This window comes from Bos javanicus, chromosome 13 (assembly GCF_032452875.1).
Source record: "Bos javanicus breed banteng chromosome 13, ARS-OSU_banteng_1.0, whole genome shotgun sequence".
Taxonomy (NCBI): Eukaryota; Metazoa; Chordata; class Mammalia; order Artiodactyla; family Bovidae; genus Bos; species Bos javanicus.
The window spans coordinates 55167320-55193884 of record NC_083880.1 but is presented as its reverse complement, the minus strand read 5'-3'; the positions used below and the strand labels follow the sequence as shown (position 1 = coordinate 55193884).

Sequence of the window (26565 nt, the reverse complement as noted above, 5' to 3'; positions counted from 1 at the left end):
ACAAAGACATCACACTTTGCCGACAAAGGTCCATATAGTCAAAGCTAGTTTTTCCAGGAGTCGTGTACGGATGTGAGAGTTGGACCATAAAGAAGGCTGAGCGCCGAAGAATTGATGCTTTTGAACTGTGGTATTGGAGAAGACTCTTGAGAGTTCCCTGGACTGCAAGGAGATCAAATCAGTCGATCCTAAAGGAAATCAATCCTGAATATTCATTGGAAGGACTGATGCTGAAGCTGAAGCTCCAATACTATGGCTACCTGATGTGAAGAGACGACTCAGTGGGAAAGACCCTGATGCTGGGAAAGGTTGAAGGCAGAAGAAGGGGACAACAGAGGACGAGATGGTTGAATGGCATCACTGACTCGATGGACATGAATTTGAGCAAGCTCTGGGAGATGCTGAAGGACAGAGAAGCCTGGCATGCAGCAGTGCATGGAGTGGCAAAGAGTTGGATACCACTGAGCAACGGATAAACAACAGCAGGAACAAAGGACCTTCCCAGGTGACTCGGCGGTAAAGAATCTGTCTTCAGCCCAGGAGACACAGGTTCAATCCCTAGGTCAGGAAGATCCCCTAGAGAAGTAAATGGCAACCCACTCCAGTATTCTTGCCCAGAAATCCCCATCGACAGAGCAGCCTGGAGGGCTACAGTCCATGGGGTCACGAGTTGGACACGACTGAGCACACACACGCAACTTAGGAACAAAACCCCTTTGAAATTAGAGGGGCAAAAAAAACCAGCAACTGCCTTTCTATGCTTGGCGAACTCCACCTGCCCGCTGGAGCAGGTTCAAACCTCACTCTTTCCAGCAGAGATGCCTTCTCCACAGCTGCACAACCAGAACCTGGATCGGAACCACACCACACCACCCGGATCAGTGCCAATCCACCATCAGCAGCTGCACACCTGGGAAGCTCAAGGCCCCAAACCACGGCTGCAGAGCTGGGTCCTAAGCCATGAAAACTGACGTGCCCAACGCTCAGCACTTGCGTTGGTTCCATGTGTTTGGGCCGTGGCTCCTGATTGAAGACAACGCCCGGCTGAGATGCACCACACACACGCTGTGTCCACTTAACCCAGGGACACTCTGAACCGTCGTACAGATAATGGACGTGCCTGAGGGTAGAAGCCGACAGGCTTACTTTGCTTTACTGAGAAATAAACTACGAACCTGCAGGGCCCTCATCTCAACCTGACAGTTCACTACTCAGGACTTAACACCCCAAACTCCCCCTGCCAGTTTCTCTGGGCCACAGGCAGGTGGGCAGGTGGGGAGCAGGGCAAGGCTCGGCCTTCATACCAGCGGTGTGGGCTGCCCCTGCTTGCCGACGCCCACCTGTGTGGGCTGCGTGAGGCTGATGACAGGGGGCTGGAGGGCGCTGGTCACGGTGGCCGCCGTCTTCCCGGCCGTGCGCTGGACCGAGCCACTGAGCACCACGGCGGTGAGTGCAGTGGTGGCCTGTGAGGCCGGTGGCTGCTGCTGGCTCTGCTGGATGAAGGCCGCGGAGTCGGGGGTCAGCTGTCTCAAAGCGGGCAAGCTCCTCTGGGCGGAAAGACAGACATGGGGTCGGCTGGCAGCACTACCCCTTCTTCTGACCCAAAAACACATGACCCTGAGAATACGCCCCAGCGTCGGTGTGGGGCTTCAAGGGACCCAAGTGTCAGCACCCCACACTGTCACTGCCGCTGGGCAGGGTCACCCTCAGTGAGAACTGGCTGGAAACGTTTAAACACCAACCAGAAGCGGCATTTCTGACAGGCGGTTAAAGCGCATTAGGGCAGCAGAGGCGTCTGAGTGACACCTGCCTCCCAGCAGTACGGCCCCTTCAGCCTTGGGCACACGGGCCACCCTCTAAGGGGACAGGGCCCTTCTGGATCCTCAGGTGTAACACGACACTGTGGTCCCAGCAGTGGGGGTCTCGAAACTTACAGCAAAGCCTCCAAAGAGAACACTTAACAGTCTGTCTCAGGGGCTTGAAAGCTGCAAATGCACCGGTGACAACCGGCAAGTCCACCCTCCCCAGAGGAGCCCGCCCCGCCCCAGCCAACACTGGGCGCTCGCAGCGGGCTTCGGATTACCTTCAGGAAAGGCACAAGGTAAGGTTGAGGTGAAGAGTTAAGTTCTCGGTATAACCTACTAGTGAAATCTTCTGCTTCGATTTTTCCATCCTTAAAGACAAAATTCACATTAAAATTCCTCTGTGAATACAAGTCTGCACACATGTATCTTTATTCAGTATTTCTCCAGGTCTCGAGTTTTACAAACAGTTATTCCTCCCTCCAGGCTGTGGGCTCACTGTACCTCTCCTCAACTTTCTTACTACCACCGCACATCAGGCATTCTGCCAGGAGAAAGACAAGCCTAAAAGTACCCTTGAGACCAAGTCAGAAGGTAAGGCAGGCCAGGGACACCCTTCCCTGGAGAAACCACAGCTACACTGAGACCCCAGAGCAGCTGGGGTGCCACAGAGAGAAGCACATGCCCAGATGAGAGGGGCCACAGCAAGCGGGCATGAGCCCGGGAGGACCAGAGGTGGGCAGGGACGGGGCAGCACAGGTGCCCTGGAGGCGTGAGCACTGACCCAGCTGGCTCTGCCCACACCCAGGAGTCCTATGAGACAAGGTGCCTACCTGCACCCTCTCACGTGGGGTCACCTCCCACCAGCCTCCAAGCCCGGGGCTGCTGGGCCCAAGTCAAGGAGGGAGCAGTCAGGGCTGCAAAGAGGGCAGGACGGGGGTCCCAGAACCCTGAGAAGGGCACAGCACAGGGGGATAGCGCTCGGCTCTTCTGGGAAGTGAGAGAGATGGTGAGATGAGCCTGTGCTTCCAGTCCCAGGAGGGGCTGCAGACAAGGGGCCGTGGGAAGAAAGAACAGCGTGTATTTTACTACAAATGTTCATTAAAAGGTAAACTGTAACTGAAACAAATAAAAACCTGGGAGTTCTTGTTCCTCTCAGGTGAGATTGTTTTTCAATCTCTTAGTTTCCTGAAAATATTTAAGGCGCGTCTGAAGTGATCATTTCTGCTGTGAGAGCGCAACTTCACTCCTTTCCAGCCCCAAACCCACGTGTCCAGCACAGGGGCAGCTCCCCTCCAGCTACAGCCCGTGGCATGGAAGAGAGGCTGCAAGCGGAGGGTCAGTGCTGACAAACCCAGCAGCAGCAGGACAGAAATGGCCATCAGCCCGTGTGCTAAACCACCAGGCTTCCTGGACAAAGAAACTGAGAGCAAGGAAAGAGCGGGAAGCAGGGGACCCCAGGCTAACAGCGACACAGAGGCAACAGCCAGAAGTGAACCTGACGACCGACCAAGCCCTGCAGGTGACACTGGACTCAGCTTCCAGAAGCCTGGGGGCTGCGAGGATCCCCAGGTTCCCAGGTTATGTCCAGGAATCGGGGCTTGATACCTAGAGACTGGAGAGGGTCTGTGGCAGCAACACGGCACAGTAGACGGAAAGCCAGGTAGGTAAGAACTCAGGGCCTATGAAGCCTTCAGCTGGCCCACAAGGGCTCGTCACTCTCCCTTCCACTTCCGTGTCACTCAAAATCCTCCGTGGAAGACGTGGAGGAATGAGAGGGAAAGCCCTTAAAACACCCACCATCTCTTTGGTGAATTCACATCAGTCCTGTGTGGCCAGCATGCCAAGCGACTGATGTGGAAAAGGAGATGCTGGGAGAGCTGTCCAGCTGCGAGGCTCCGAGAAGCCAGGGGTGAGAGCGTCAGGGCAAGGGGAGAGGGGCCCAGACTGCAGCCGCCGCCCCCACCCCGGTAGACTGCAGCCGCCACCCCCGGTAGCCAAGTACTGTGCTCTAAGGCAGGGGCCGGCGTGCGGGCTGGCATAGCCAAGTACTGCGCTCTAAGGCAGGGGCCGGCGTGTGGACTCTTACCAGCAGATTCTGTACCAGTTCTTTCACGTTAGCAGCCGTCTCTGTAGACTGTTTACCAGACGAAGCCAGTTTTATTAACGTAGATAAAAAATTTTTACATTTCTTCACGTTTTCCATAGTTTCCTGGATAGAAATTAAGAAGGTATAAGTGAAAAACTCTTACAAAGCAGACTGTTATCATAGCCTTTGGTCTAACTAAGATGCTGTGTATCATACAAGAAATGTGTATTTCTTCTCTAAAATGTCTTTCGGGAAAATGCAGTTACTCTCATCGCCTGATGATGGGAGTATAAGCCAAAACATGTGCTCCCAAGGCACAGATCAAATTCACAGCTCACTCAGCCCAGCAACTCTTTGAGAAATGTAACTGATAAATGCAAAAAGACAATCTACAAGACATTCACTGTGATGTTTCTTATCGTAAAGAAAAACCGATACCTAAGTGCACAATAAAAGGAACAGAATCATGACACAGCTACTAAAAAAGATGCTGAAAAACACTCAGCAAAGAAGCATGAAAAAGTTTTAAATCACAAACAGAGCACAATCCCACTGGTTTAAACATTCATCCGCATGTAGGAAAATCGCTGGAAATAAACTTGAGGAGGACGCCGCCACTGCTGCGGCAGGCTACAACTGCTGTGCAGGCCCCGTCATCCCTGGATGCAGCTGGTCTGGGCTTCATCACACAGACATTCCCACAGCCCGAAAGCCTGATACAGGATGCTGGGCCCTTCCTGCGGCCCTGCAGAGGCCACTGCCCTCAGACCCCGTCACGTACGGGGCCATGGAGACTCCAAGGGCTCCCCACGTGCACGCTGGGGCAGCATGACCTCAACACACAGCCCCGTGGCTCCCGAGAGGTGGCTCTCACCGTGGCAGCTGTCGAGGTGGTGGTGGCCCCTGGGACCGTCCGCTGAGGTGTCGCCGTCTGAACAGCTGTCGCTGTCCCAAGTGAGGTTGTCTGAGCAGTGCCACCCAAAACAAGTTGAGGCTACGAGAATCCAAAGCATGAGGTAAACAGATGGCCTTCGTGAGACTCCCTGCAACGGGGCAGGCCCCACAGGACCCGCGACCTTGAGGGACCGTTTCAGCCCCATGGCTGACCGTGTCCCTGAGAGCTGCCATCCTGAGCACCAAGGAAGCAGGCCTTCACACCTGCAGCAAAAACTGACAGAAGCAAAGCCGCGGCCAGAAGGAACCTGGCCGTCAGGAGCCAATCCAGAGTGTCCCAGTGAGGCCAGGACAAGTAGCTTTTCACAACAACCCAGATCACATTTCAGAAGTTAAAAGGAAAAAATATGAAAACAGAGAAACTGAAAAGCTCATCCCCTGGCTCGTGCAGCGAGGCTGGTGATAAGAGAGCCAGTATGTCCCAGGGCAGCACTGGGACTCACTGGGGTCCCGGGCTCCCCTCCGCTGCCAAAACACCCTTCTCTGCTCTCCCAAAGCGAGTCACATCCAGAAACGCTCTGGAAATGGTTTTTGACCAGGCAGGGGCCCCATGTAGTCGGTGCTGAGAGGGAGGGGTGACTTTGTTCAACAAATACATTTAAACAAACGAACAACTAGACACCAAACAACAACTGGGCTCGTCAAACTCTCGCGAGTTCTAATCCCATGTGAGCAATCGTGCAAATGTCCACTGCTTCTCTATCGTAAATTAGCACTCTTCCAATGTAAAAGTCTAGACTTCTCCAATTTCTCAAACTTTCTTATGACTTTGGAAGGCAGGGGGCAGTATAACCCTGAGCATGACTCGCATGCGGCTGCTCTCAGCAAAGCAGGTCCCGGTGCCTGCCTGCTCCAGGAGGTGCTCCGATAGCGCTGCTCATGGGGGGGCAAAGGGACAGGGGGGCCCTGGGCAGACAGCTATCTGCAACCTCAGGCTGTAAACACTGGTTTCCCAGGAGAAAAGTCAGTCAGAAGAGATGGTGGGCTTTCTTTATCATTGATGTTTTCTTTCACTTGTAACATTAAGCACTTATTACTTTTGTAACAAGAAAGTAGCAAATAAAAAACTTCAGAAAGAAAAGGGAAGGAACCAACCAGTAGGCATAGCAGAGCTGCTTCTGGACAATCAGAAACAACCAGGGCACATCCAGTTCTTGGAGGTTTTCATTTCCATCAAAATGCTCCCCTCACACGTGCTCCCACTAGCCCCATAAAAACACCTTCCACCTGGATTAATACTGAGATGGCAGACAGAACCTGTTCTGATAAGCCTGGTGCAAAAGCTCACTATGAACTTCACTACCTTCTCAGAAAAGGCTCTTCTCTCTACAACTGAAGCTCAAGACGCTCCAACCAAGCTGAACTTGGTCAGACGACTCCCAACCCCAGGAAGCGCCACTGCCGTGCAGCTCCTATAGCAGGAAGAGACCACCGAGCTCGTCTACTTGGGACCAACTGCTCCTCCAGCTGCTCTGAAAGCAGTGTCACGGCTGCGGGCACCAAGAGACAGATGAGGACAAGGTCAGGGCAAGCAGGAAGACCAAGGCGAGCGAGGAGGCCAAGCTGGATCAGGGCCAGAAGCCCCCACGCCGCGCTGCCGGCACCCACCAGGGAGGGCACTGTGAGAGCTACACACTAACACACACACAGCGAGGACACGCCCTCCTCGGTGCAGCACACAGGCACGCTGCAGCCTGTTCCTGCCTCAGGGACACCGCACCGTCAAGTGTCAGTAGGGGCATTTTTTTAATTGCGCTTCCAGCACAGTGGGAGGCTTCTGGAAGTGCGGCTGGTGCTAAACTCTCTAGTTTTAGAGAAGTCTGGCCTCCCCTGCGCTGGTGGGCAGAGAAAAGGCACTTTATTCCAAATCATCTCCTGCCCCAAATCCCGAACCCTGGCATCCAGCACCCAAACTTGTGAGGCCCTACCCCTGACCCCAGCATCGTGGGCACCACCCAGCCCCCAGCTCACCTGAACCCCGGGCGAGCGCTGCAGTGCGGTACTAGGCTGTACCGTCGTCTGGGCCTGAGACACCTGCTTGATTATGGTCGTTGGGGTCACCTGCCGTGCAATAATGGGGGTCCCGGGTGCCTGAAAAACAAGGAGTTGTCACCTAAAAGGAGGGAAGTGAGAGGCAGCACACCACACGGTCCTTCCTTCAGCACAGAGAGCACCCTGGGCCCCCAAGGTAGGCGCCAGAGTCCGCGAGGCCCCCTGATTGTCACCATATAACTGTAACACACTCCTTAGCAGAGCCTCCCACGTGGTCTTCGAGGGATGCGTGTATCTGGGAAATCAACACTTTGATTTCCTGTAATCACACAACAGTCAAAGTGAACATCTTACAAATATCTGACGGAACGGACCTCCACAGACCCTGCGAGCTGCTCAGGGCTGTTTCAGATGCTCAGGGAGGGGCCCCTCTGTCTACAGCGCAGGGACACCAACTCCAGGGGATGCAGCTGAAGTCACAGGACAACAGAGCCGTCAGGACCCCTCTAGTCTCCATGTTAGTCTCTGACCAGTCAACCAGCTCAGAAGGGGCAGAAAGGCACCAGGAGGCAGAACCTGGGGGAGGGGCGAGTCCGAGGCACTGAACCTGTCCTCCTGTCACAGCCTGGGGGAGGAGGGGGCACAGCCTCGCAGTGGGGCGGGGGGAAGTAGCCCCCAAGGCTCACACATTTGTGTGTGGTGGGGGGGCTGTTAACATAGTTCTGCAAAGCTCCTCTGCGCCCCCCTGGTCACAACAGCTAACGAGGCTCAGGGCTCACTGGGTCCCGCGCTCAAGTGTCCTAACTATCCGTCATGGCCCTACAGGGTGGCAGGATCTGCACTTTGCAGAGGAGGAAATGGAGGCACAGAAGGGGGGCTGCCACAGAGGGTGGGCAGCGGAGGGGTGCAGGTTGGAGACCCGAGTTCCTCCCAGGGCAGCCGAGCCGTCCCACCCCTGACAACCCCCGCAGGCTGGGCGCGTGCTCACCTGCACGGTGGAGATCTGCACGGGAGGGGCACTTGTGGGGGTGGCCGGGCGCGGCGCCATGGTGGTCTGCGGCTGTGCCTGGGCGTGCGCCTGGGCCTGCATCTGAGCCAGGGCCTGCTGAGGGATCATGAGCAGCTGCCCATTCTCGCTCCGCACGAGGACCATACCTGGGAGGCGGGGGAGGGGGGCTGGTGTCAGGAATGCGCCCCAGGGCCCGACTCCACGGGGAGCCAACAGCCCTGAGGAGGAAAGGGAGCCGCTATGAACCCTGTCCCTGAGCTCTGAGCACACCTGCCGGCAGAGACGGTGCACAGGACGACAGAGACATGAGAGGAGTTTTCACCGATTCAAGGAGGAGCCGTCAGCCAGGCAAGCAGAGCTCCTCACACCCCGTCCACCCCACAGCACCCCACGCTGGCCTGCAGGTCAGGAGGCCAGGGAGCCAGGGCCTGGCAAGAGCCCTCACGGCCAAGTGTGCTCCCCACAAGGCTGCCTGAGTGGCCAAGTGCACAAGGCTGCAGGTGTCTCAGGAGAGGTCGCAGCTGGAGCCTCAGACCCGAGCCCTGCCCAGGAGCAGGTCACCTCCCAAGCCCACCACTGGCTCTGGGGGAGGCAGCCTGGCCTCTTCTCCCATCAGGTCCCCATCCCTGGGTACTAGGCTGGACCTCGAGACAGCATTGCCCACCACTCACATGCCTGGGGACATGCCTGGAGTGCCCGAAGCCCAGACACTCCTTCCAGGAACAGGACCCCTTGTGTGTCCATGGTGACCTGGGACCCCCCTCCCCAACAGAGACACAAAGACACGGAGGACCACTCACCCTTCATGGGGCTCCAGCTACATCACTGGAAACCAAATCCTAGCAGGGAGTGTGACATTAATTCTAGCTTCAAAAACCGGGACCAATTACATCCTAGATTCCATTAGAAACAGTAACACAACTTTCACACAATTTCCCATGACGGATTAGCGATGGGGCTGAAAGGGAGTCCTATGAACACCTTGCCCCAAAGCCAGGCTCGCAGAGGGTGGGCACGAGGCACCCCATGGAAGAACTCAGCCGGGCAGAGCTGTGGCCCAAGGAGCCCACTGAGTAAGAAGCCCCACAGGGGCAGCTGAAAACCTCAAGGCCAAGAACCTCCTGCCAGCCATCACAACAACAGGTGTTCCTTGCTGAGCCAGACGGGAGCTCCATCCAACATACACGTCTTTGGAGCTGCTGGTCCCGGCTCCTTCAACACCCATCATCACATCAGGAAATACAGCCTTTCCCCAGGGTCACATCTGCAACTCCCGATCAAGAAGACACACTTGTACGTGTGCCCATTATGGGAGCACCCTCCAAGACAACCCTTTCAAATGAGCCATGCTGCAGCAAAGGAAAAAAGCAAAACAAAAAGACAACCCATGGAATGGGAGAAAATGCTGCCTAACGATGCAACCTACAAGGGATTAATCTCTAAAGTATACAAACAGCTCATGCAGCTCAATATCAAAAAAACAAACAAAAAATTTTAAAATGGGCAGATCTAAACAGAGATCCTTAAACAACTAAAAACAAATTTATCACATGATCTAGGTATTGCTTGCTATCCCACTCCTGAGCACATATCCGAAGAAAACTGTATTTTGAAAAGATACACACACCCCAATGTTCACTGCAGCATTATTTACAACAGGCAAGACAAGGAAGCAACCTAAGTATCCACTGACAGATGAGTGGATAAAGATGACGTGATACATATGTACAATGGGATATTACTCAGCCATGAAAAAGAATAAAATAACGCCATATGCAGCAATATGGATGGACCTAGAGATGATCACACTAAGTGAAGTAGGTCAGAGAAAGACAAATATCATATGATATCACTTGTATATCTAAATCCAAATAAATCTAAATCAATATATCAATATCTAAATCAATCTAAAGAATTGATACAAATGAACTTATTGACAAAATAGAAATAGACTCAGAGACTTAGAAAGTAAACTCACCATTACCAAGGGGGAAGGTGGGGCTTCAGTTCAGTTCAGTTGCTCAGTCATGTCCGACTCTTTGCGACCCCATGAATCGCAGCATGCCAGGCCTCCCTGTCCATCACCATCTCCCGGAGTTCACTCAGACTCACGTCCATCGAGTCGGTGATGCCATCCAACCATCTCATCCTCTGTCATCCCCTTCTCCTCCTGCCCCCAATCCCTCCCAGCATCAGAGTCTTTTCCAATGAGTCAACTCTTCGCATCAGGTGGCTGAAATATTGGAGTTTCAGCTTCAACATCAGTCCTTCCAATGAACACCCAGGACTGATCTCCTTCAGAATGGACTGGTTGGATCTCCTTGCAGTCCAAGGGATTCTCAAGAGTCTTCTCCGACACCACAGTTCAAAAGCATCAATTCTTCAGCACTCAGCTTTCTTATAGTCCACCTCTCACATCCATACATGACCACTGGAAAAAACCATAGCCTTGACTAGACGGACCTTTGTTGGCAAAGTAATGTCTCTGCTTTTCAATATGCTATCTAGGTTGGTCATAATTTTCCTTCCAAGGAGTAAGCGTCTTTTAATTTCACGGCTGCGGTCACCATCTGCAGTGATTTTGGAGCCCAAAAAAATAAAGTCTGACACTGTTTCCACTGTTTCCCCATCTATTTCCCATGAAGTGATGGGACCAGATGCCATGATCTTTGTTTTCTCAATGTTGAGCTTTAAGCCAACTTTTTCACTCTCCTCTTTCACTTTCATCAAGAGGCTTTTTAGTTCCTCTTCACTTTCTGCCATAAGGGTGGTGTCATCTGCATACCTGAGGTTATTGATATTTCTCCCGGCAATCTTGATTCCAGTTTGTGCTTCTTCCAGCCCAGCATTTCCCATGATGTACTCTGCATAGAAGTTAAATAAGCAGGGCCGCTTTTTTTTCAGGGGGTGGGGCGGGGGGAGGCGGGGTGCAGAAAGAATACTGGAGTGGGTTGCCATTCCCTTCTCCAGGAGATCTTCCCGACCCAGGGATTGATCCTAGGTCTCCCGCATTGTAGGCAGATGCTTTACCGTCTGAGCCACCAGGGAAGTCACACTAATCATTCAGTTCAGTTGCTCAGTTGTGTCCAACTCTTTGCGACCCCATGAATCGCAGCATGCCAGGCCTCCCTGTCCATCACCAACTCCCGGAGTTCACTCAAACTCACGTCCATCGAGTCAGTGATGCCATCCAGCCATCTCATCCTCTGTCGTCCCCTTCTCCTCCTGCCCCCCTCCCTCCCAGCATCAGTCTTTTCCAATGAGTCAACTCTTCTCATGAGGTGGTCAAAGTACTGGAGTTTCAGCTTTAGCATTATTCCTTCCAAAGAAATCCCAGGGCTGATCTCCTTCAAAATGGACTGGTTAGATCTCCTTGCAGTCCAAGGGACTCTCAAGAGTCTTCTCCAACACCACAGTTCAAAAGCATCAATTCTTCGGCGCTCAGATTTCTTCACAGTCCAACTCTCACATCCATATGAGAAGGGTAATTTAGATTGGGTTTAACATATATACACAGCTACACATAAAATAGGTAACTGGGACTTCCCTGGTGGTCCAGTGGCTAAGATTCTCTGTTCCCAATGCAGGGGGCCCGGGTTCAATTTCTGGTCAGGGAACTAGACCCCACATGCCACAACTGAAGAGTCTGTGTGCCAAAACTACAGAATTCTAATGTGTACATACATGTGCTCAGTTGTGTCTGACTCTCTACGACCCCAAGGACCGTCACGCCAGCCAGGCTTCTCTGTCCAGGGGATTCTCCAAGCAAGAATACTGGGTGGGTTGCCATTTCCTCCTCCAGGGGATCTTCCTGACCCAGGGAACGAACCTGTGTCTCCTGCATTGGCAGGCAGATTCTTCACCACTGAGCCACCGGGGAAGCCCAAAGAGCCCAAATGCCACAACTAAAAGTGCCTACAGGCTACAACTAAGACCTGGTACAGCCAGATAAATGAATCTTTTCAAACGGATCATCTGCCAAGGATCTACGGTACAGTGCAGGGAACCCTGCTCAATACTTTGTGATAACCTAGATGAATGAATATATGCATAACTGAACCACCCTGCTGTACACCCAAAATCAACACAATACTTTAAATTAGCTATACTCCAACGTAAAACTTCAAAACTTATAATAAATTTTAACATAAAACTAAAAGACAATAATGCATATTTAACTTATATGCAGACTACACATGCAAAATACCGGGCTGGATGAAGCACAAGCTGGAATCAAGATTGCTGGGAGAAATATCAATAAACTCAGATATGTAGATGACACCACCCTTATGGCAGAAAATGAAGAACTAAAGAGCCTCTTGATGAAAGTCAAAGAAGAAAGTGAAAAAGTTGGCTTAAAACTCAACATTCAGAAAACTAGGATCATGGTTTCTGGTCCCATCACTTCATGGCAAACAGACAGGGAAACAATGAAAACAGTGAGAGACTTTATCTTCTTAGGCTCCCAAATCACTGCAGATGGTGACTGCAGCCATGAAATTAAAAGACACTTGCTCCTTGAAAGAAAAGCTATGACCAACCTAGACAACAGAGACATTACTTTGCCAACAAACGTATGTCTAGTCAAAGCTATGGTTTTCCCACTGGTCGTGTATGGATGTGAGAGTTGGACCATAAAGAAAGCTGAGAGCTGAAGAAATGATGCTTCTGAACTGTGGTGTTGGAGAAGACTCTTGAGAGTCCCTTGGACTGCAAGGAGATCAAACCAGTCAATCCTAAAGGAAATCAGTCCTGAATATTCATTGGAAGGACTGATGATGAAGCTGAAACTCTAATACTTTGGCCCCCTGATGCGAAGAACTGACTCACTGGAAAAGACCCTGATGCTGGGTAAGACTGAAGGCAGGAGGAGAAAGGGACAACAGAGGATGAGATGGTTGGATGGCATCACCGACTCGATGGACATGAGTGTGAGCAAGCTTCGGGAGTTGGTGATGGACAGGGAAGCCTGGCATGCTGCAGTCCATGGGATCACAAAGAGTCAGACACGACTGAGCAACTAAACTAAACTGAAAGACAATAAGCCATATTTTCAAAACAAAACAAAACACAGCTGCTGCAAATAACTCACTGTTTTGAAATCTCTAAAACCTGGGAGCTTGTGAAAGCACTGAGGGGAGAAAGGCCTGGCAGGCTGGCAGCCGGAACTGATGTCCACGCCCTGAGAAGTGTGCACCATGCCCAGGACAGGCTCAGGCCACGGGGCAGCTCAAGGGGGTTACACGGTCATCAACCCTGGCCCATGCTTGTGCTGAGGGCCCCAAAAGAGGGGACCTGGTGACACTCCCAGCCACTCACTCACCAGTTCGCTCAGGCACCATGCAGAGACCCCACTCCTTCATCACAGGGACTCAAGGGAGCAGGGCAGCCCAGCAGGCCCCGCAGTTTCCACAGCTGGACACCCCAATTTCAAACTGATGCCTACACTTTATCGAATACTTGCTTATTTGCTTAAAAAATGATGTTCGCAGAAATTCAAAGGGATATTTAAATAACATTCAAGAAAGGCAATGTGATTAATACGCCAATCAAGTGACTGGTCTTTTGGACACAAAAGTCTAAAAAAAACAGACTGGGCCATGCAATGTGCCGATAGTGAGAGTGAAAGCTGAGGACAGAAGCAAAACTCCTGCCAAGAAGTGACATGGGACTCTCGCAGTGACGAGACCTCTCGGCAGCATCAGCAACGTCTCCAGTAGGAACAGACCCGGCAAAGAGAGAACCAGGACAGCTGTTCCGGGCACGAGGGACACGGGCGACACCAGCCAGCAGCTCTATGGGTGGCAGCTCCAGAAGGCGTGGCAGCTTCCCTGGGTACCACACATACAGCCACTGATTCCGAAAGAAGTGGAGTCAGGCATGCCTGTGACACCTGAGAGAATCTGCCACACAGTCATGACATCATCACACTCTCTGGACCTCATAAACTCTGGTCATAATGCTCATTTCTAACAGATGACTCTGCAGTACCACTCAAAGGCAAAGAAACACAACTGTCTCAAAATGTAACTTAAACTTTAGATAAAAGATCACAGAAAAGCAACCGTCTGTGTTCACAACAGCAGCACCAGGCCTGGGACTCCCAGCACCCCGGCCCCAGGGGGGACCAGGAGGCCATCTGAGCCATCATCCCTCTGCCGGCGCGAGACCAGCTCTGGGAGCGGCCAGGGAAGGGCCCCTGCAGGCGCCATCCTCCCGCCTTACAGACACATGGCCCCCAGGTCCCCCGCACACACAGTCTGGCTGCACCATGGACCCCACCAGGCCCCTCCCTGCACCCCTCACCCCCCACTCAGAGTGCTCTGGAACCAAAACCAGCCAGTGTGCACAAGCAACAAGCATGACACGGCGAGTTCACACAGCAGAAAGCCACTCAAACTTCCATGTTAAATAATGTTAACATCTTTCTTAGTGCAGAGACAAGCATTCATGAGAGCAGACTTGAAAAACGCGGAGACCAACCCGGAAGACAGAACTCTCGGGAGCCCGCCCCCTCTGGCTACAAGACTCTGAGTTTCTTTCCACCCTCTGTTCTATGAGCACGTGTACAACATATGTGTTTTGATAACCGTAAAGAAAATTGGGGTAATTCTGTTGATATCCAGCTTGGTGTTTTCTTTTCAAAACCATAATTTTCAGTGGCTCCATATTTCATCCAAAACGTATTTATAATTTCTTTATTGACGAAGGCGGGCAATTTTCTACTTTTTTGTCATTGTGAGAGCTCAGGATTTTACAGAAAGACACACAGCATAAACCCACAGCACCCATGTTAAGGCCACGCTGCATGTACTCATACCTAAGACAGACACAACACTGCCTGTTTGGGAGGCTGGGCGCCCATGGACACAGAATGCAGTGAGCTCTGTGGGGTGGGGTGGGGGGGCCACGTCCCTCTCACAGCCCGAGCACAACAACAGTCCTTAGGACTAAATGAGCCCCACCCCTGCAAGAACCAGAGTTCAAGATCAACTCCAGCATTTGTACCCAAGGTTACAGTTTCCCTGATCCCTTTCATAGCAACATTTTTCACTGTATTTTTAACCAAAATGTAGGTCAGCCAGAGCTACACAACAAATTAAATCGCCGTTTTGCACTCCACCTGGGATCCTCCACCTGGAAGTCACCACTTCTGGGGAGACAGTCTCAGCATGGCCTTCAGTGCTCAGCCCCGCCCTTGCCCCCAGGACACAGGCATGTCCTTCAACCTCGGCTGGGGGCTCCCAGGCCTGGCGAACAGCCCAGCTACACTGGCACAAGCAGGGAACAGCAGTTGGGTTGGAGGGGCCAGACCCTTCCCTGCCCTCCCACCCACCCCCAACAAGCATTGCCAGCACCATCACTAGCCAGATGGCTTGGAGAGTCTGCAGAGATGGTGCGATGAATGGCAGACCCTCCATAATCAAGATACAAAACAAAACTGCCCCTGAACCCTGCATGAACTCTGAAGAAGGCAGAATCGGACCAGGAGCAGAGGAATGCAGAGAGGTGTGACACAGCTGGAGAACGAGTCATGCAGGGAACCTGGGAGGGGCTTCAGGACTGGACCATCCAGACCCCAGCCCGCAGTAGCAGCAGAGGAGCCTGGCCTCATGAAGCATCTCTGAAACCCACGCCCAAGAGAATAGCCACTGGCCAGGGTGTGGCGGGGACCTCCTGCCACACCACCCGCAGTCCTGCCGGGGGCCCCTCCAGCATGTCCCTGTGGGACGGGGTCCCCCAACTACTCTACCAGAAGCAAACTCAGCCAGACACCAGCACAGACACCTGTGATGCTGACTTAATTACAGCCTAAACATTCTTTCACTCTTAGGGCTGCTTGCTTTTTAAATCACCTAAAAGAAAGTGCCTAAACCCACAGAGCTGTGACTCCAGGAAGGCTGGTGGTGGGGTCAGACGTGTGGGAGGCGGGGCTCCTGTGTCCTGGCCTCACCTCAGCCTCACAGGACCTGAGCACTGAGGGCGGAGCAAGACTGCTGCAAACGTAAAGAAGCGTGTGCCTGCCTGCACTGTCAGTGCTTTCAAAGCTAAAGGTGAGGAAACACACCTGAAACCTTCGATCAAAACAATAACAGAGCTTCTCTGGTGGCTCAGTGCTAAAGAATCCACCTGCCAATGCAGGAGACAGAAGGTCGATCCCTGAGCTGGAAGATCCCACGTGCCTGGGAGCAACTAAGCCCATGCACCACAACTACTGAGCGTGTGCTACAGAGCCGGGGAACCGCAACTACTGTGCCTGAGAGCCCGAGCTCCGCAACAAGAGAAGCCACCGCCACGAGAAGACTGCGCCCCGCAACGGGAGAGCAGCCCCTGCTCGCTGCACCTAGAGAAAAGCCCACGCAGCAATGAAGATTCAGCACCGCCACAGATAAATACGTAAATAAAATAATTTAAAAAACAACAACAAGAAAAGCCCTGGGCAGGCAGACCCCACCCACTTCTTCCAGCTCCAAGTCAGGTTTCCCCCACACAAACATGGCTCAGGGTCATGGCAGAGCACTGCTGCAGATTCAGGACTCCACACCTGATTTTCACTTCACATCACACAGTGACTTTCCAAGTTTTGATGAAACCAAGCATCGGCTCTAAGTAAAGTAAGGCATCACTGGGCCTCAGACACTGTGCCTCAGAACCTCACTCCCAGGGTGGACATACATGTACTTACGGCTGATTCATGCTGTACAACAGAAAGCAAACGACACTGTAAAGCAACTACCCTGCAATTAAAAATAAGGAAAGAAGCTCACTGCTGTGCACACACACAGCAGCAGAGCTGTCCCCACAGGACAGGCTAGAGAATGAGAACCAGGACGAGGTGGGCGGTGGGGGGTCAGGGCTGGAGGGGGTCTTTCCCACACCAAGCACGTCCACACAGGCTGAAATCCAGAAATGGACCTGCTTAGAGTACAATTTCTGAAAATAAAATTTTACCCAAACTTGACTAAATAGTCAGTAACCACAACTGTCTTACCTACTTTAAAAATTGACCATAAAAATGTCCATCAAGCAACTCCCAAAAGCGACACAAAGGGCCAAAGAGCAGATGCTCAACCTCACTGATCAGCCAGGAGACACAGGTTTCAGGCGAGGACCCTCCCCCAGACGCAACTCAGTGTCCTTTCTACCTCCAGCCCTGGCACGGGTGGGGGCGTGGGGCAAGCACGGGTGGTGCGTGCCGCTGGACCCGGCCACTGCAGCGCGGGGTCCCTGTGCGGCGGCACTCGCCTTCAGGGCTCAGGCAGCCACACCCCTGCTGCAAGTGTCCACACGCAGTCCACCTGTGCGCTGGCAGGGACGCGTGCCTTGGATGTGCGATGGGACAGGATGTGAGAAGACAATGGCACCACAACACACGTGACCAGCTCACGGAAAAGTCACGTGTGCGCACTTGGTTATGTACCTGAGAGATAAGAACCCGGTCTAGACACACCTCAGGGTATTATTGTCCTCCAGGGAAAGACCCAGGTTCACCGCTGTTTAAACTAGCACTGGGACCGCCCTGTCACTTCAGTGATACCCCAGAAAGGAAGACAACACCAAGAAGTGCCGGGGTGCCGGAGCCCCCAGCCCCGAGGTCCTCTCAATCCTTGGGGCGGCCTCCACTTCCCTCCTCCCCAAGGCCGTCCTCCCCGAAGTCCACCACCGAGGGCGCCACCCGCGTGCCTCGGCAGCCAGCGCTGCCCCCCCCGCCCCGTCTCGGAAGTTGCACTCTCCTCCTGTGTCCTGGGCCGGCTCTGTGGCTCCGAGTGCCTGTCACCTCGCTCCTTTCTGGGTGACAGAGGGAACATAATGCCACAGAAGGACATGGCGTGTGCCCCTAAGGGCACAGCATGACGGAGGGAAGGTCTCCCTCCAACTTGACATAGGCCTCACCCGACACGGTGGCACACGTCCACGCATCTGCCCAACAAGGCCTTGGCCCAGTGCCCTCACCTCCGCATGTCCACGCACAGCAAACAGGAAACGACCGTATGACCAGCGGGCCTCCCCACGCACCTGTGGAGGACGTCTCTGTGTAGTGCGCCGCTGGCCCGGATCCCCTTCTGCCTCTCTGCTGTCCTCACCTTAGTCAGCCCAGAGCGGTTCTCAGCCCCTCAGGTTTCAAGAGCCCTGCAACCCACAGGTCTCAGAGGCTTCCCCAAGCTCCTCTGGAGGCCCTGAACCACCCTCCCCACCCTGGAGCTGGTGCCCAAAGCCTGCGCCCATCGGCTGCCAGGGCGGCCATGCTAGGAGGTCAGTCAGCGTCCCGAGGGCCTGCAGCCTCCCTGAACTTCTGGAAGAAAGCCAGAATATGACTGTGACCCACATCCCGAGTTCTGAACACTCCACGCTAGCGGACAACTTGCATCCACGCGTGATTCAGCGCAGTCCCTCTTGCCCGCAGATCTCGGCTCCCTTCACTTTGGGAGCAGCCAGTCTGTGCCCCTACCCCCACACACAGCACCGAGAGACCCCAGGTGGGCACTTCTCCACTCAACCCAGTCCACCCTATCTTTCTTTTATCTTCCCTTTCCTCAAACTTTCCCTTAACTTTATCTTCTGCTGTTTTTATTATTCACTTTCTGTTCCTTCTGGGGGTAAGAACGTGTGTAAATAAGTAAAAGATCCAGCAGATGCTCCTCCCAGAACAGGGGAGGGGGTGCAGCCAGGAGGCAGGGACCTGAAGCACCCCCTTCTCTCTACAATGCTGTGCATGTCGAGAGCCGCGCCAGAGACAGGGCAGGAGGGGAATACACAGGACGCTCTGGAGGAACCTTCGGGCCCTTCTCAAGGTCAATAAGCAAAGAGATGAGAACCCCTCTTCCAGACAGTGTGCTCAGCAGGCTCTGACTCTGAGGACGAGTCAGTACCAGCTTCTCCAGCCTGAACGCCACAGATGTGTCCATCTCCACCCTCTCACGTGTTCAAGGGCTCAGTAAGTCGGCCTTCAGCCAAAGAGGCCACAGCAGAGTGGCTGCTCTGATCTGAGAGCCGAAGGCGGGAAGCGTGGCCCACTGCCCCGACCCCACCCCACCTTGGGCTCCGCATCCAGGCCAAGGGCGGCGCAGGGCCTGGGTCTGCGGCAGCCGACTAAAGCCCAGGGTGGGTCTGCGTGCTGTGAGACATCTGGACAGTGAGAACCAGGCACGGTTTCCAGGGAACCAAGGTCAGGTGGAAAACAGAGTGCACGGTCCAGGATTCATGGCCACTTTAGCCACCTGCCCTCACTCGTCAGAAGGCCCAAGAGGAAGAAGCAAAACCAGAGACTGAACCACCTTCACTCACTCACTGCCGCCAACACTCACTGAGCACCTAGTCATGCTGGCCTGAGCAGGCCCTGGAGAAAAACCAGAAATGCACACTGGCCAGGGGCTTCCTACACGGAGGGTGAGGCAGGCACTAGCCATAACCCACCACCTCCATTCAATGCAACCATCTATCAGTTAAGGTGACTGATTCGTCGATGCCAGGGCCATGCTACAGGGGGAAGATGTCCAGTGCTCGGCGCAACCAGGGCACACTCCTGGTCTAAACTGAAGGGCCCCAAAACAACCCGGGAGGGAGGAGAGGGGGTCAGTGTCAGGAGGGGAGTAAGGAAAGGCACCCTACATTACAGCACAGCAGACAAAGACCACCCAGAGCCACACCAAGGAGACAGCCAAGGGGACTGAGGGCTGAAGTCCAAGACCTGCGGCCACCTGTCAGGAGGGCCCTGGGCCCAGGCGGGGATCATGGGTCTGCAGAAGCCAGAGGACCAGGAAGGTGAGGAGCTGACAAGCACACAGCTGGGTTTTAAATAACTGGAGGAGCCCCACAGTAGCAGAAGAAGCATCTGATAAACTCAAATCCACTGGACTAGAAAATAAATATCCTCCGCCAGGAAAAGCAAACAAACGGTCTTAGAAGACAAGGAACCTCACTAACTCTCTGAAATGAGCCTCCAAACTCCCACCCCCAGTGGTAAATCCTCAGGAGCATTTCCTTTGGTATCAGGAACAATTCAAGGGTGGCAGCAGTCCCATCTACCCAACACCATACCAGAAATCCCAGCAAACCCCACAGACCAGAGAACGGGTCGAGAAGCAGGAACGTGAGGACTGGAATGAAATAAATCAGTCATAACTGCATACAACAGTATTCTCTACATATAACACCCCTACCCCAAAACCTGAATATGCATTTTTTGAAATATTTACTCATTTTATTTTATTTGGTTGAGCTGAGTCTTAGTTGCAGCAAGTGGGATTTAGTTCCCTGACCAGGGATTGAACCCAGGCCCCCTGCATTGGGAGCGGGAGTCTTAGCCACCGGACCACCAGGGAAGTCACTGCACATACATTTTTAAAAGAAATGGCTCAATAACATTGCTACATTTAAAATCAATATCCAAAACTCAGCTACAATTCAACATTTCATCAATTAAGAATTAGAAAAATGCAATTTTAAACAACTACTATTTACCATAACAGAATAAACTTTAGAGTGTCCTAGAACGAATCCAACCAAACATGCACAAGACCTATAACAGAAAAAAATTATAAAACTTGATTGAAAGACATAGAACTAAGTAGAGTGATATGCCACATTCATGAATACATATGTACTATTTGTGGATGGCAATCCTCCCCAAATTGACCCACATATTAATACAGTTCTGATCAAAATAACCTGGGCCTCGAAGAGTTGATTCAAAAATGTACAAGCAAGATCAAAATACCAAGACAAGCACAGACAATTCTCAGGAAGAACCTAGTGAGGCACTGGCTCCACTGGACACCAAGAATCGGCATGAAGCCGCATTATTCATGGCCATGACGGCACGGATGGAAAAACAAATGAAGAGAAAACCCTGGCAGCCCAGAAACAGACCCTGCATGAGATAAAAGCAGAAATACTACAGAAGGGACATGCAGACCACCGACAGGGACGGTCACGGCAAATAAACAGCACCAGGACCACTGTTTATCCAAATGGAAGAAGAGTGAACACAGAACTCTCACGGGCATATGCATATCGGATTCCAGGAGGTTTAAAGACAAAAAGGTGGAAGTAAACACCAAAGTTTTAGAAGAAAATACAGGAAACCACACCTATGACCTCAGGCTTAGAAAGAACTTCTTAAACATGACTGGAAAAGGTATTTGACATAAAGAAAAAAAAACAGATTTCACTACGTTAAATCAAGAACTCCAGTTCATCAGAAGATACCATAAAGAAAGTGAAAAGACCAGCCATAAACCGAAAGGACAACTGGTCACTTACATGACCTATAAAGGAATCGTAAGCACGATACAGACACAAGCCCTACAAATTAACAGAAAAATTCAAAAGAAAACTGGGCAAAAAGACACAGACATTTCACAGAAGGATACCACGCACAGCAATGTACAACGTAACGTCAACTTCCTCAATACGCAAGGAAAAGGAAATGAAAACTACAACAATCATGTGGCAGCACTTCACACGCTCTAGGTCTGAAGAACTGAAAAGTCTGACAACACCAAGTGCTGTCAGGGATGCAGACCCGCAGGAGCTCTGCACAGAGGCAGGCAGACTGGAGTCGCCAGCATCACTCAGGTACCAGCGCCAGAGAGCGATGCTGCAGGAAGACAACACCAGCAGCCCTCACAAACTCACACAAAAACCCCAGCAAATCAAATATAACAGGACACAAAATGATACTGCTTCTCGGCCAAGTGGGGTTTATCCTAGGAATGCACCATGACTTAACATTCAAAACTAAATCCATGTAATACCTTATTAACAGACCAAAACACACACACACACACACAACATCTCAATACATGAACATGGAAGGCATTTGCCAATTAAACATCCATTCAAAAATTCTCACCAATCAAGGAAGAGAAGGGAGTTCCCTCAACCCAGTAAAGGACACCTATGAAAATCCTACAGCTAATATCATACATTTAAAGAGAAGAAATCTAATACAACCCCCCCAAATCAGAAACAAGGCAAAAATGTCCCTTCCCATTGCTTCTATTCAACATTATACCGGAGGTCCCAGTTGGTGCAATATAGCAAGAAGAAAAATAAAAGTATGCAGATCAAAAAGGAAGAAGGAAACCTCTCTCTGTTACAGACAAAACAGTTGTCTCTGTAGAAAACTCTAAAGAATCCATAAAATTGCTAAAAGAACTAATATATGAGTTAGGCACAGTCACAGGATACACATCAATAAATGAGCAATTTTATTTCTGAATACTAGCAATAAGCAACTGGAAATTGCAATTTTTAAGTACCATTTATGTAGCTTAAAAATATGAATGCTTAAAGATATGCTTATTTAACAAAGTATGTTTAAAACATAAACACTGAAAACCATAATTCTGAGAGAAACGTTTAAAGACCTAAATAAATGGAGAGGTATTCTATGTTCATAGATCAGAAACCAATGTCTTTCAGATGTCAATTATCATAAATCTCGTTCACAGATTCAATATAATCCCAGGCAAGATACCAGAAGACTTATCTGTGGAAATGGATAAGCTGATTTTAAAACTTATGTGGAACTCCAATAAATTCAAGTAGCACCAAGGACACAGAGGAGCCTGGCATGCTGCAGTCCACGGGGTCACAAAGAGGCCGACACAACTTAGCGACTGAACAACAAGTAGCTCCAAACATTTCTGAAAAAGAAGAGCACTCAGAGTATTGATGCTACCTGAGTTAAGGGCTTACTATGAAGGAACTGAGCTAATCAAGAACTGTGGACAGGGATAAACAAATGGGACCAGAATACAATCCATAAACAAAGACATCAAATAGGTACCACTGAATATTCTATGGGGAGAAAATTAATCTCAACCCCCTGTCTTACCAATATCCCAAAGTAACTTGAATTGGATTGAGTGAAAGCTAAAAACATAAAAATCCTATAAGAATACATGGGAGAGAATCCTTGTGCCCTGGGTCAGGCAAAAACTTCTTTGATAAGACGTGAATTCCCACATGATTTCCCATGTGAGCTATTTCAAGTCCTAAAAGATGATGCTGTTAAAGTGCTGCACTCAATATGCCAGCAAATTTGGAAAACTCAGCAGTGGCCACAGGACTGGAAAAGGTCAGCTTTCATTCCAATCCCAAAGTAAGGCAATGCCAAAGAATGTTCAAACTACCGCACAATTGCACTCATCTCACCCGGTAGCAAAATAATGCTCAGAATTCTCCAATCAAGGCTTCAGCAGTACGTGAACCAAGAACTTCCAGATGTTCATGCTGGATTTAGAAAAGGCAGAGGAACCAGAAATCAAATTGCCAACATCTGTTGGATCATAGAAAAAGTGAGAGAGTTCCAGAAAAACATCTACTTCTGCTTTATTGACTATGCCAAAGCCTTTAAGTATGTGGATCGCAACAAACTGGAAAATTCTTAAAGAGATGAGAATACCAGACCACCTTACCTGCCTCTTGAGAAATCTGTATACAGGTCAAGAAGCAACAGTTAAAACCGGACATGGAACAACAGACTGGTACCAAATTGGGAAAGGAGTACGTCAAGGGTGTATATTGTCACCGTGCTTACTTAACTTACATGCAGACTACATCATGAGAAACGCTGAGCTGGATGAAGCACAAGCTGGAATCAAGACTGCTGGGAGAAATATCAATAACCTCAGATACACAGATAACATCACCCTTATGGCAGAAAGCAAAGAAGAACTAAAGAGCCTCTTGATGAAAGTGAAAGAGGAGAATGAAAAAGTTGACTTAAAACTCAACATTCAGAAAACTAAGATCATGGCATCCAGTCCCATCACTTCAAGGCAGACAGATGGGGAAACAATGAAAACAGTGAGAGACTTTATTTTTGGGGGCTCCCAAATCACTGCAGATGGTGACTACAGCCATGAAATTAAAAGACGCTTGCTCCTTGGAAGAAAAGCTATGACCAACCTAGACAGTATATTAAAAAGCAGAGACGTTACTTTGCCAATAAAGGTCCATCTAGTCAAAGCTATGGTTTTTTCAGCAGTCATGTATGGATGTGAGAGTTGAACCATAAAGAAAGCTGAGCGCAGAATTGATGCTTTTGAACTGCGGTGTTGGAGAAGACTCTTGAGAGTCCCTTGGACTGCAAGGAGATCAAACCAGTCAATCCTAAAGGAAATCAGTCCTGAATATTCATTGCAAGGACTGATGATGAAGTTGGAACCCCAATACTTTGGCCAGCTGATGCAAAGTACTGACTCACTGGAAAAGACCCTAATGCTGGGAATGATTGAAAGAAGGAGGAGAAGGGGACAAGAGAGAATGAGATGGTTGGATGGCATCACCGACTCGATGGACATGAGACTGAACAAGCTTTGGGAGTTGGTGACAGGGAAGTCTGGTGTGCTGCAGTCCATGCGATCACAAAGAGTTGGACACAACTGAGCAACTGAACTGAACTGAATGTGAACACTGAAAGAAACTGATAAGCTGGACTTCATTAAAACTGAAAACTTGCTCTTTGCAATATACAGTTAAATGAAAAAGCAAACACAGATTAAAAAAAAACTTATAAAACAATTCTATCTGATAAAAGACTGATTGTATCTATGTTTCTAAAACTCTTACCAAACCAATAATAACAAAACAAACCCAATAAAAAAATACAGGTGAAACAATTGAATACACACTTCAGGAAAGATAGGAAAATGAAAGATAAGCACACGAAAAGATGCTCAAAGACATTAGTCATTAGGGAAATGCAAATTAAAACCATAATGAGATAGCATCACACACCCAAGAAACCAGCTAAAATTTAAAATACTATAATAACAGCAATGATTTGAAACAACCATCACACATTGCTGGTGGTAATGTAAAATAGGACAGCCACTCTGGAAAAGAGTTTGGCAGATTCAAAAGTTAACATTCACTTACAATATCCAACAATCCCACTCCTATGCATCTGCCCAGCAGAAATTAAAACTCACGTCCATACAGAGATTGACAAGAAAGTTTATAGAAGCCATATTATTTTTTTCTTATGTGTGTCCAATTGACAATACTGTGCTAGTTTCAGTTATTCAGCTTCACAGAAGCACTATCTTTAATAGTCAAAAGCGGGAAACCCAAATACCCACCAAATGGTGACTCGACAAATAAAACTCCACATCCATCCACAGCATGGAATACTGCTTTACAACAAAAAGGCATATATCAATGTACGCAACAGCTTGGAAATTTTCACAAGTATTCTGCTAAGTAGAAGCCAGACAGAAAAGACTATCACTGTGTAAGTTCATTTATATAAAATTCTAGAAAAGGCAAAATCATAGACACAGGGCAGATGACCAGCTAACCACTGAGGCAAGAGGCAAAAGGAAAAACTTTTTCAGCCTTTGGAACAACTCTCTATCTTGACTGTGATGATGGTTACATAATTTATGTTTGCTAAAACTCACAAAACTATACCTTGAGAACGATAAATTTTACTGTATGAAAATTATGCCTCAATAAAAGAGACTTTAAAAAATAAACACAATGAGATACCACCACACATCCACTAGCAGCCTTCCCATGCCAAGCCCTGGCTGGCACATGGAGCAACAGGAACTCTCGGAAATTCACACAACCACTCAGGAAAGCAGTGAGGTGGCCTCTGATGAGACAGAACGTACGCTTCCATACGACTCAGCAATTCCACTCCTAACATTCATGCAGGAGGAGAGCACGTCCCCGAACATGTCCACATGAAGCCAGGGCACTGATGTTACAGAAGTGTCGATCGTCACAGTCAAAAGCAGGAAGTGACCCACCACGAACGGATGAACGTATGGCGTGTGTCCAAACGAGCAATGCTGCTCAGCACGATCAGTGCATCACTGGCACACACAGCCACATGGGTGAACTCAAACCACGCGTGGAGGGAAGAGTGACCGACACCAGAAAGCACATGATGCATGATTTCATACACAGGAAATTTTAGAAGGCAAAACCAGACGGCAGTGACAGAAAAGCAAAAAGGACATTTGCGTGGGCCCAGGGTGACCTAGGGTAAATGAGAGTCCTGCGTCTTGTGATAGGGGACAGACAGGGCATCCACTTCTCAAAATTCAATCTGTGTACTCAAAACAGATCCGCTCTGTTGCATGCAAATACCCGCAGGAAGATTTTAACGTGTGCTGATGAGTGTTTTAAGACGAGCCCTGTCAACTCTAAAGCATCACAGACCAGACTTCCAAGTCACCCTGGAAGCTGAGGCCCCACTCCCAGCGCACAGCAGACTGGACCAAAACCACTGGGCTTCTGCCCTCCACAGGTAGGACCGCCCTCCACCTCCAGCCCAACACCTGCCGGCCGACCCATGCGGATGGATGCCTTTGATCATTCAGGTTAAAGTAAAACGTCATTTTCAACTATCCCCCTCCAAACCTACTTTTAAGTTTCAGTGTTTGAACATGCAGAAAGGTATCACTACAAAAAGTGATTTCTCCTCAGAGTATCCTAGATATAAAATGTAGTTTTTCAATCAAAACGTCACTGGATGATGATCTCCAGGTTACACTGCTAAAAAAAGAAAATCAAGATTCAAGTCGATGTATATGCCACCTGTAGAAAACAGAGGAGAAAGAATATATCTCTGTGTGCACACATTTATTTTTACAAAAGAAATACTTGAAAAGATGGCCCACAGACTAATATAATTTATCCCTCTGGGGGAAGGGAAGAAAGCGGACTCGAGTTGAAAGTCCTAAAAAGCTCAGCAT

At 50.1% G+C, this 26565-nt stretch overlaps 1 protein-coding gene across 1 annotated transcript in view; it reads right to left on the bottom strand.

Annotated features, from left to right (window-relative positions):
* The window catches only part of TAF4 (TATA-box binding protein associated factor 4), a 65060-nt gene that overhangs the window by 20125 nt on the left and 18370 nt on the right, over positions 1 to 26565 (bottom strand). Inside the window, 6 exon segments of the mRNA XM_061436989.1 lie at positions 1305 to 1547; positions 2084 to 2173; positions 3892 to 4014; positions 4766 to 4885; positions 6817 to 6936; positions 7826 to 7992. Coding sequence (XP_061292973.1) covers positions 1305 to 1547; positions 2084 to 2173; positions 3892 to 4014; positions 4766 to 4885; positions 6817 to 6936; positions 7826 to 7992 — 863 coding nt within the window.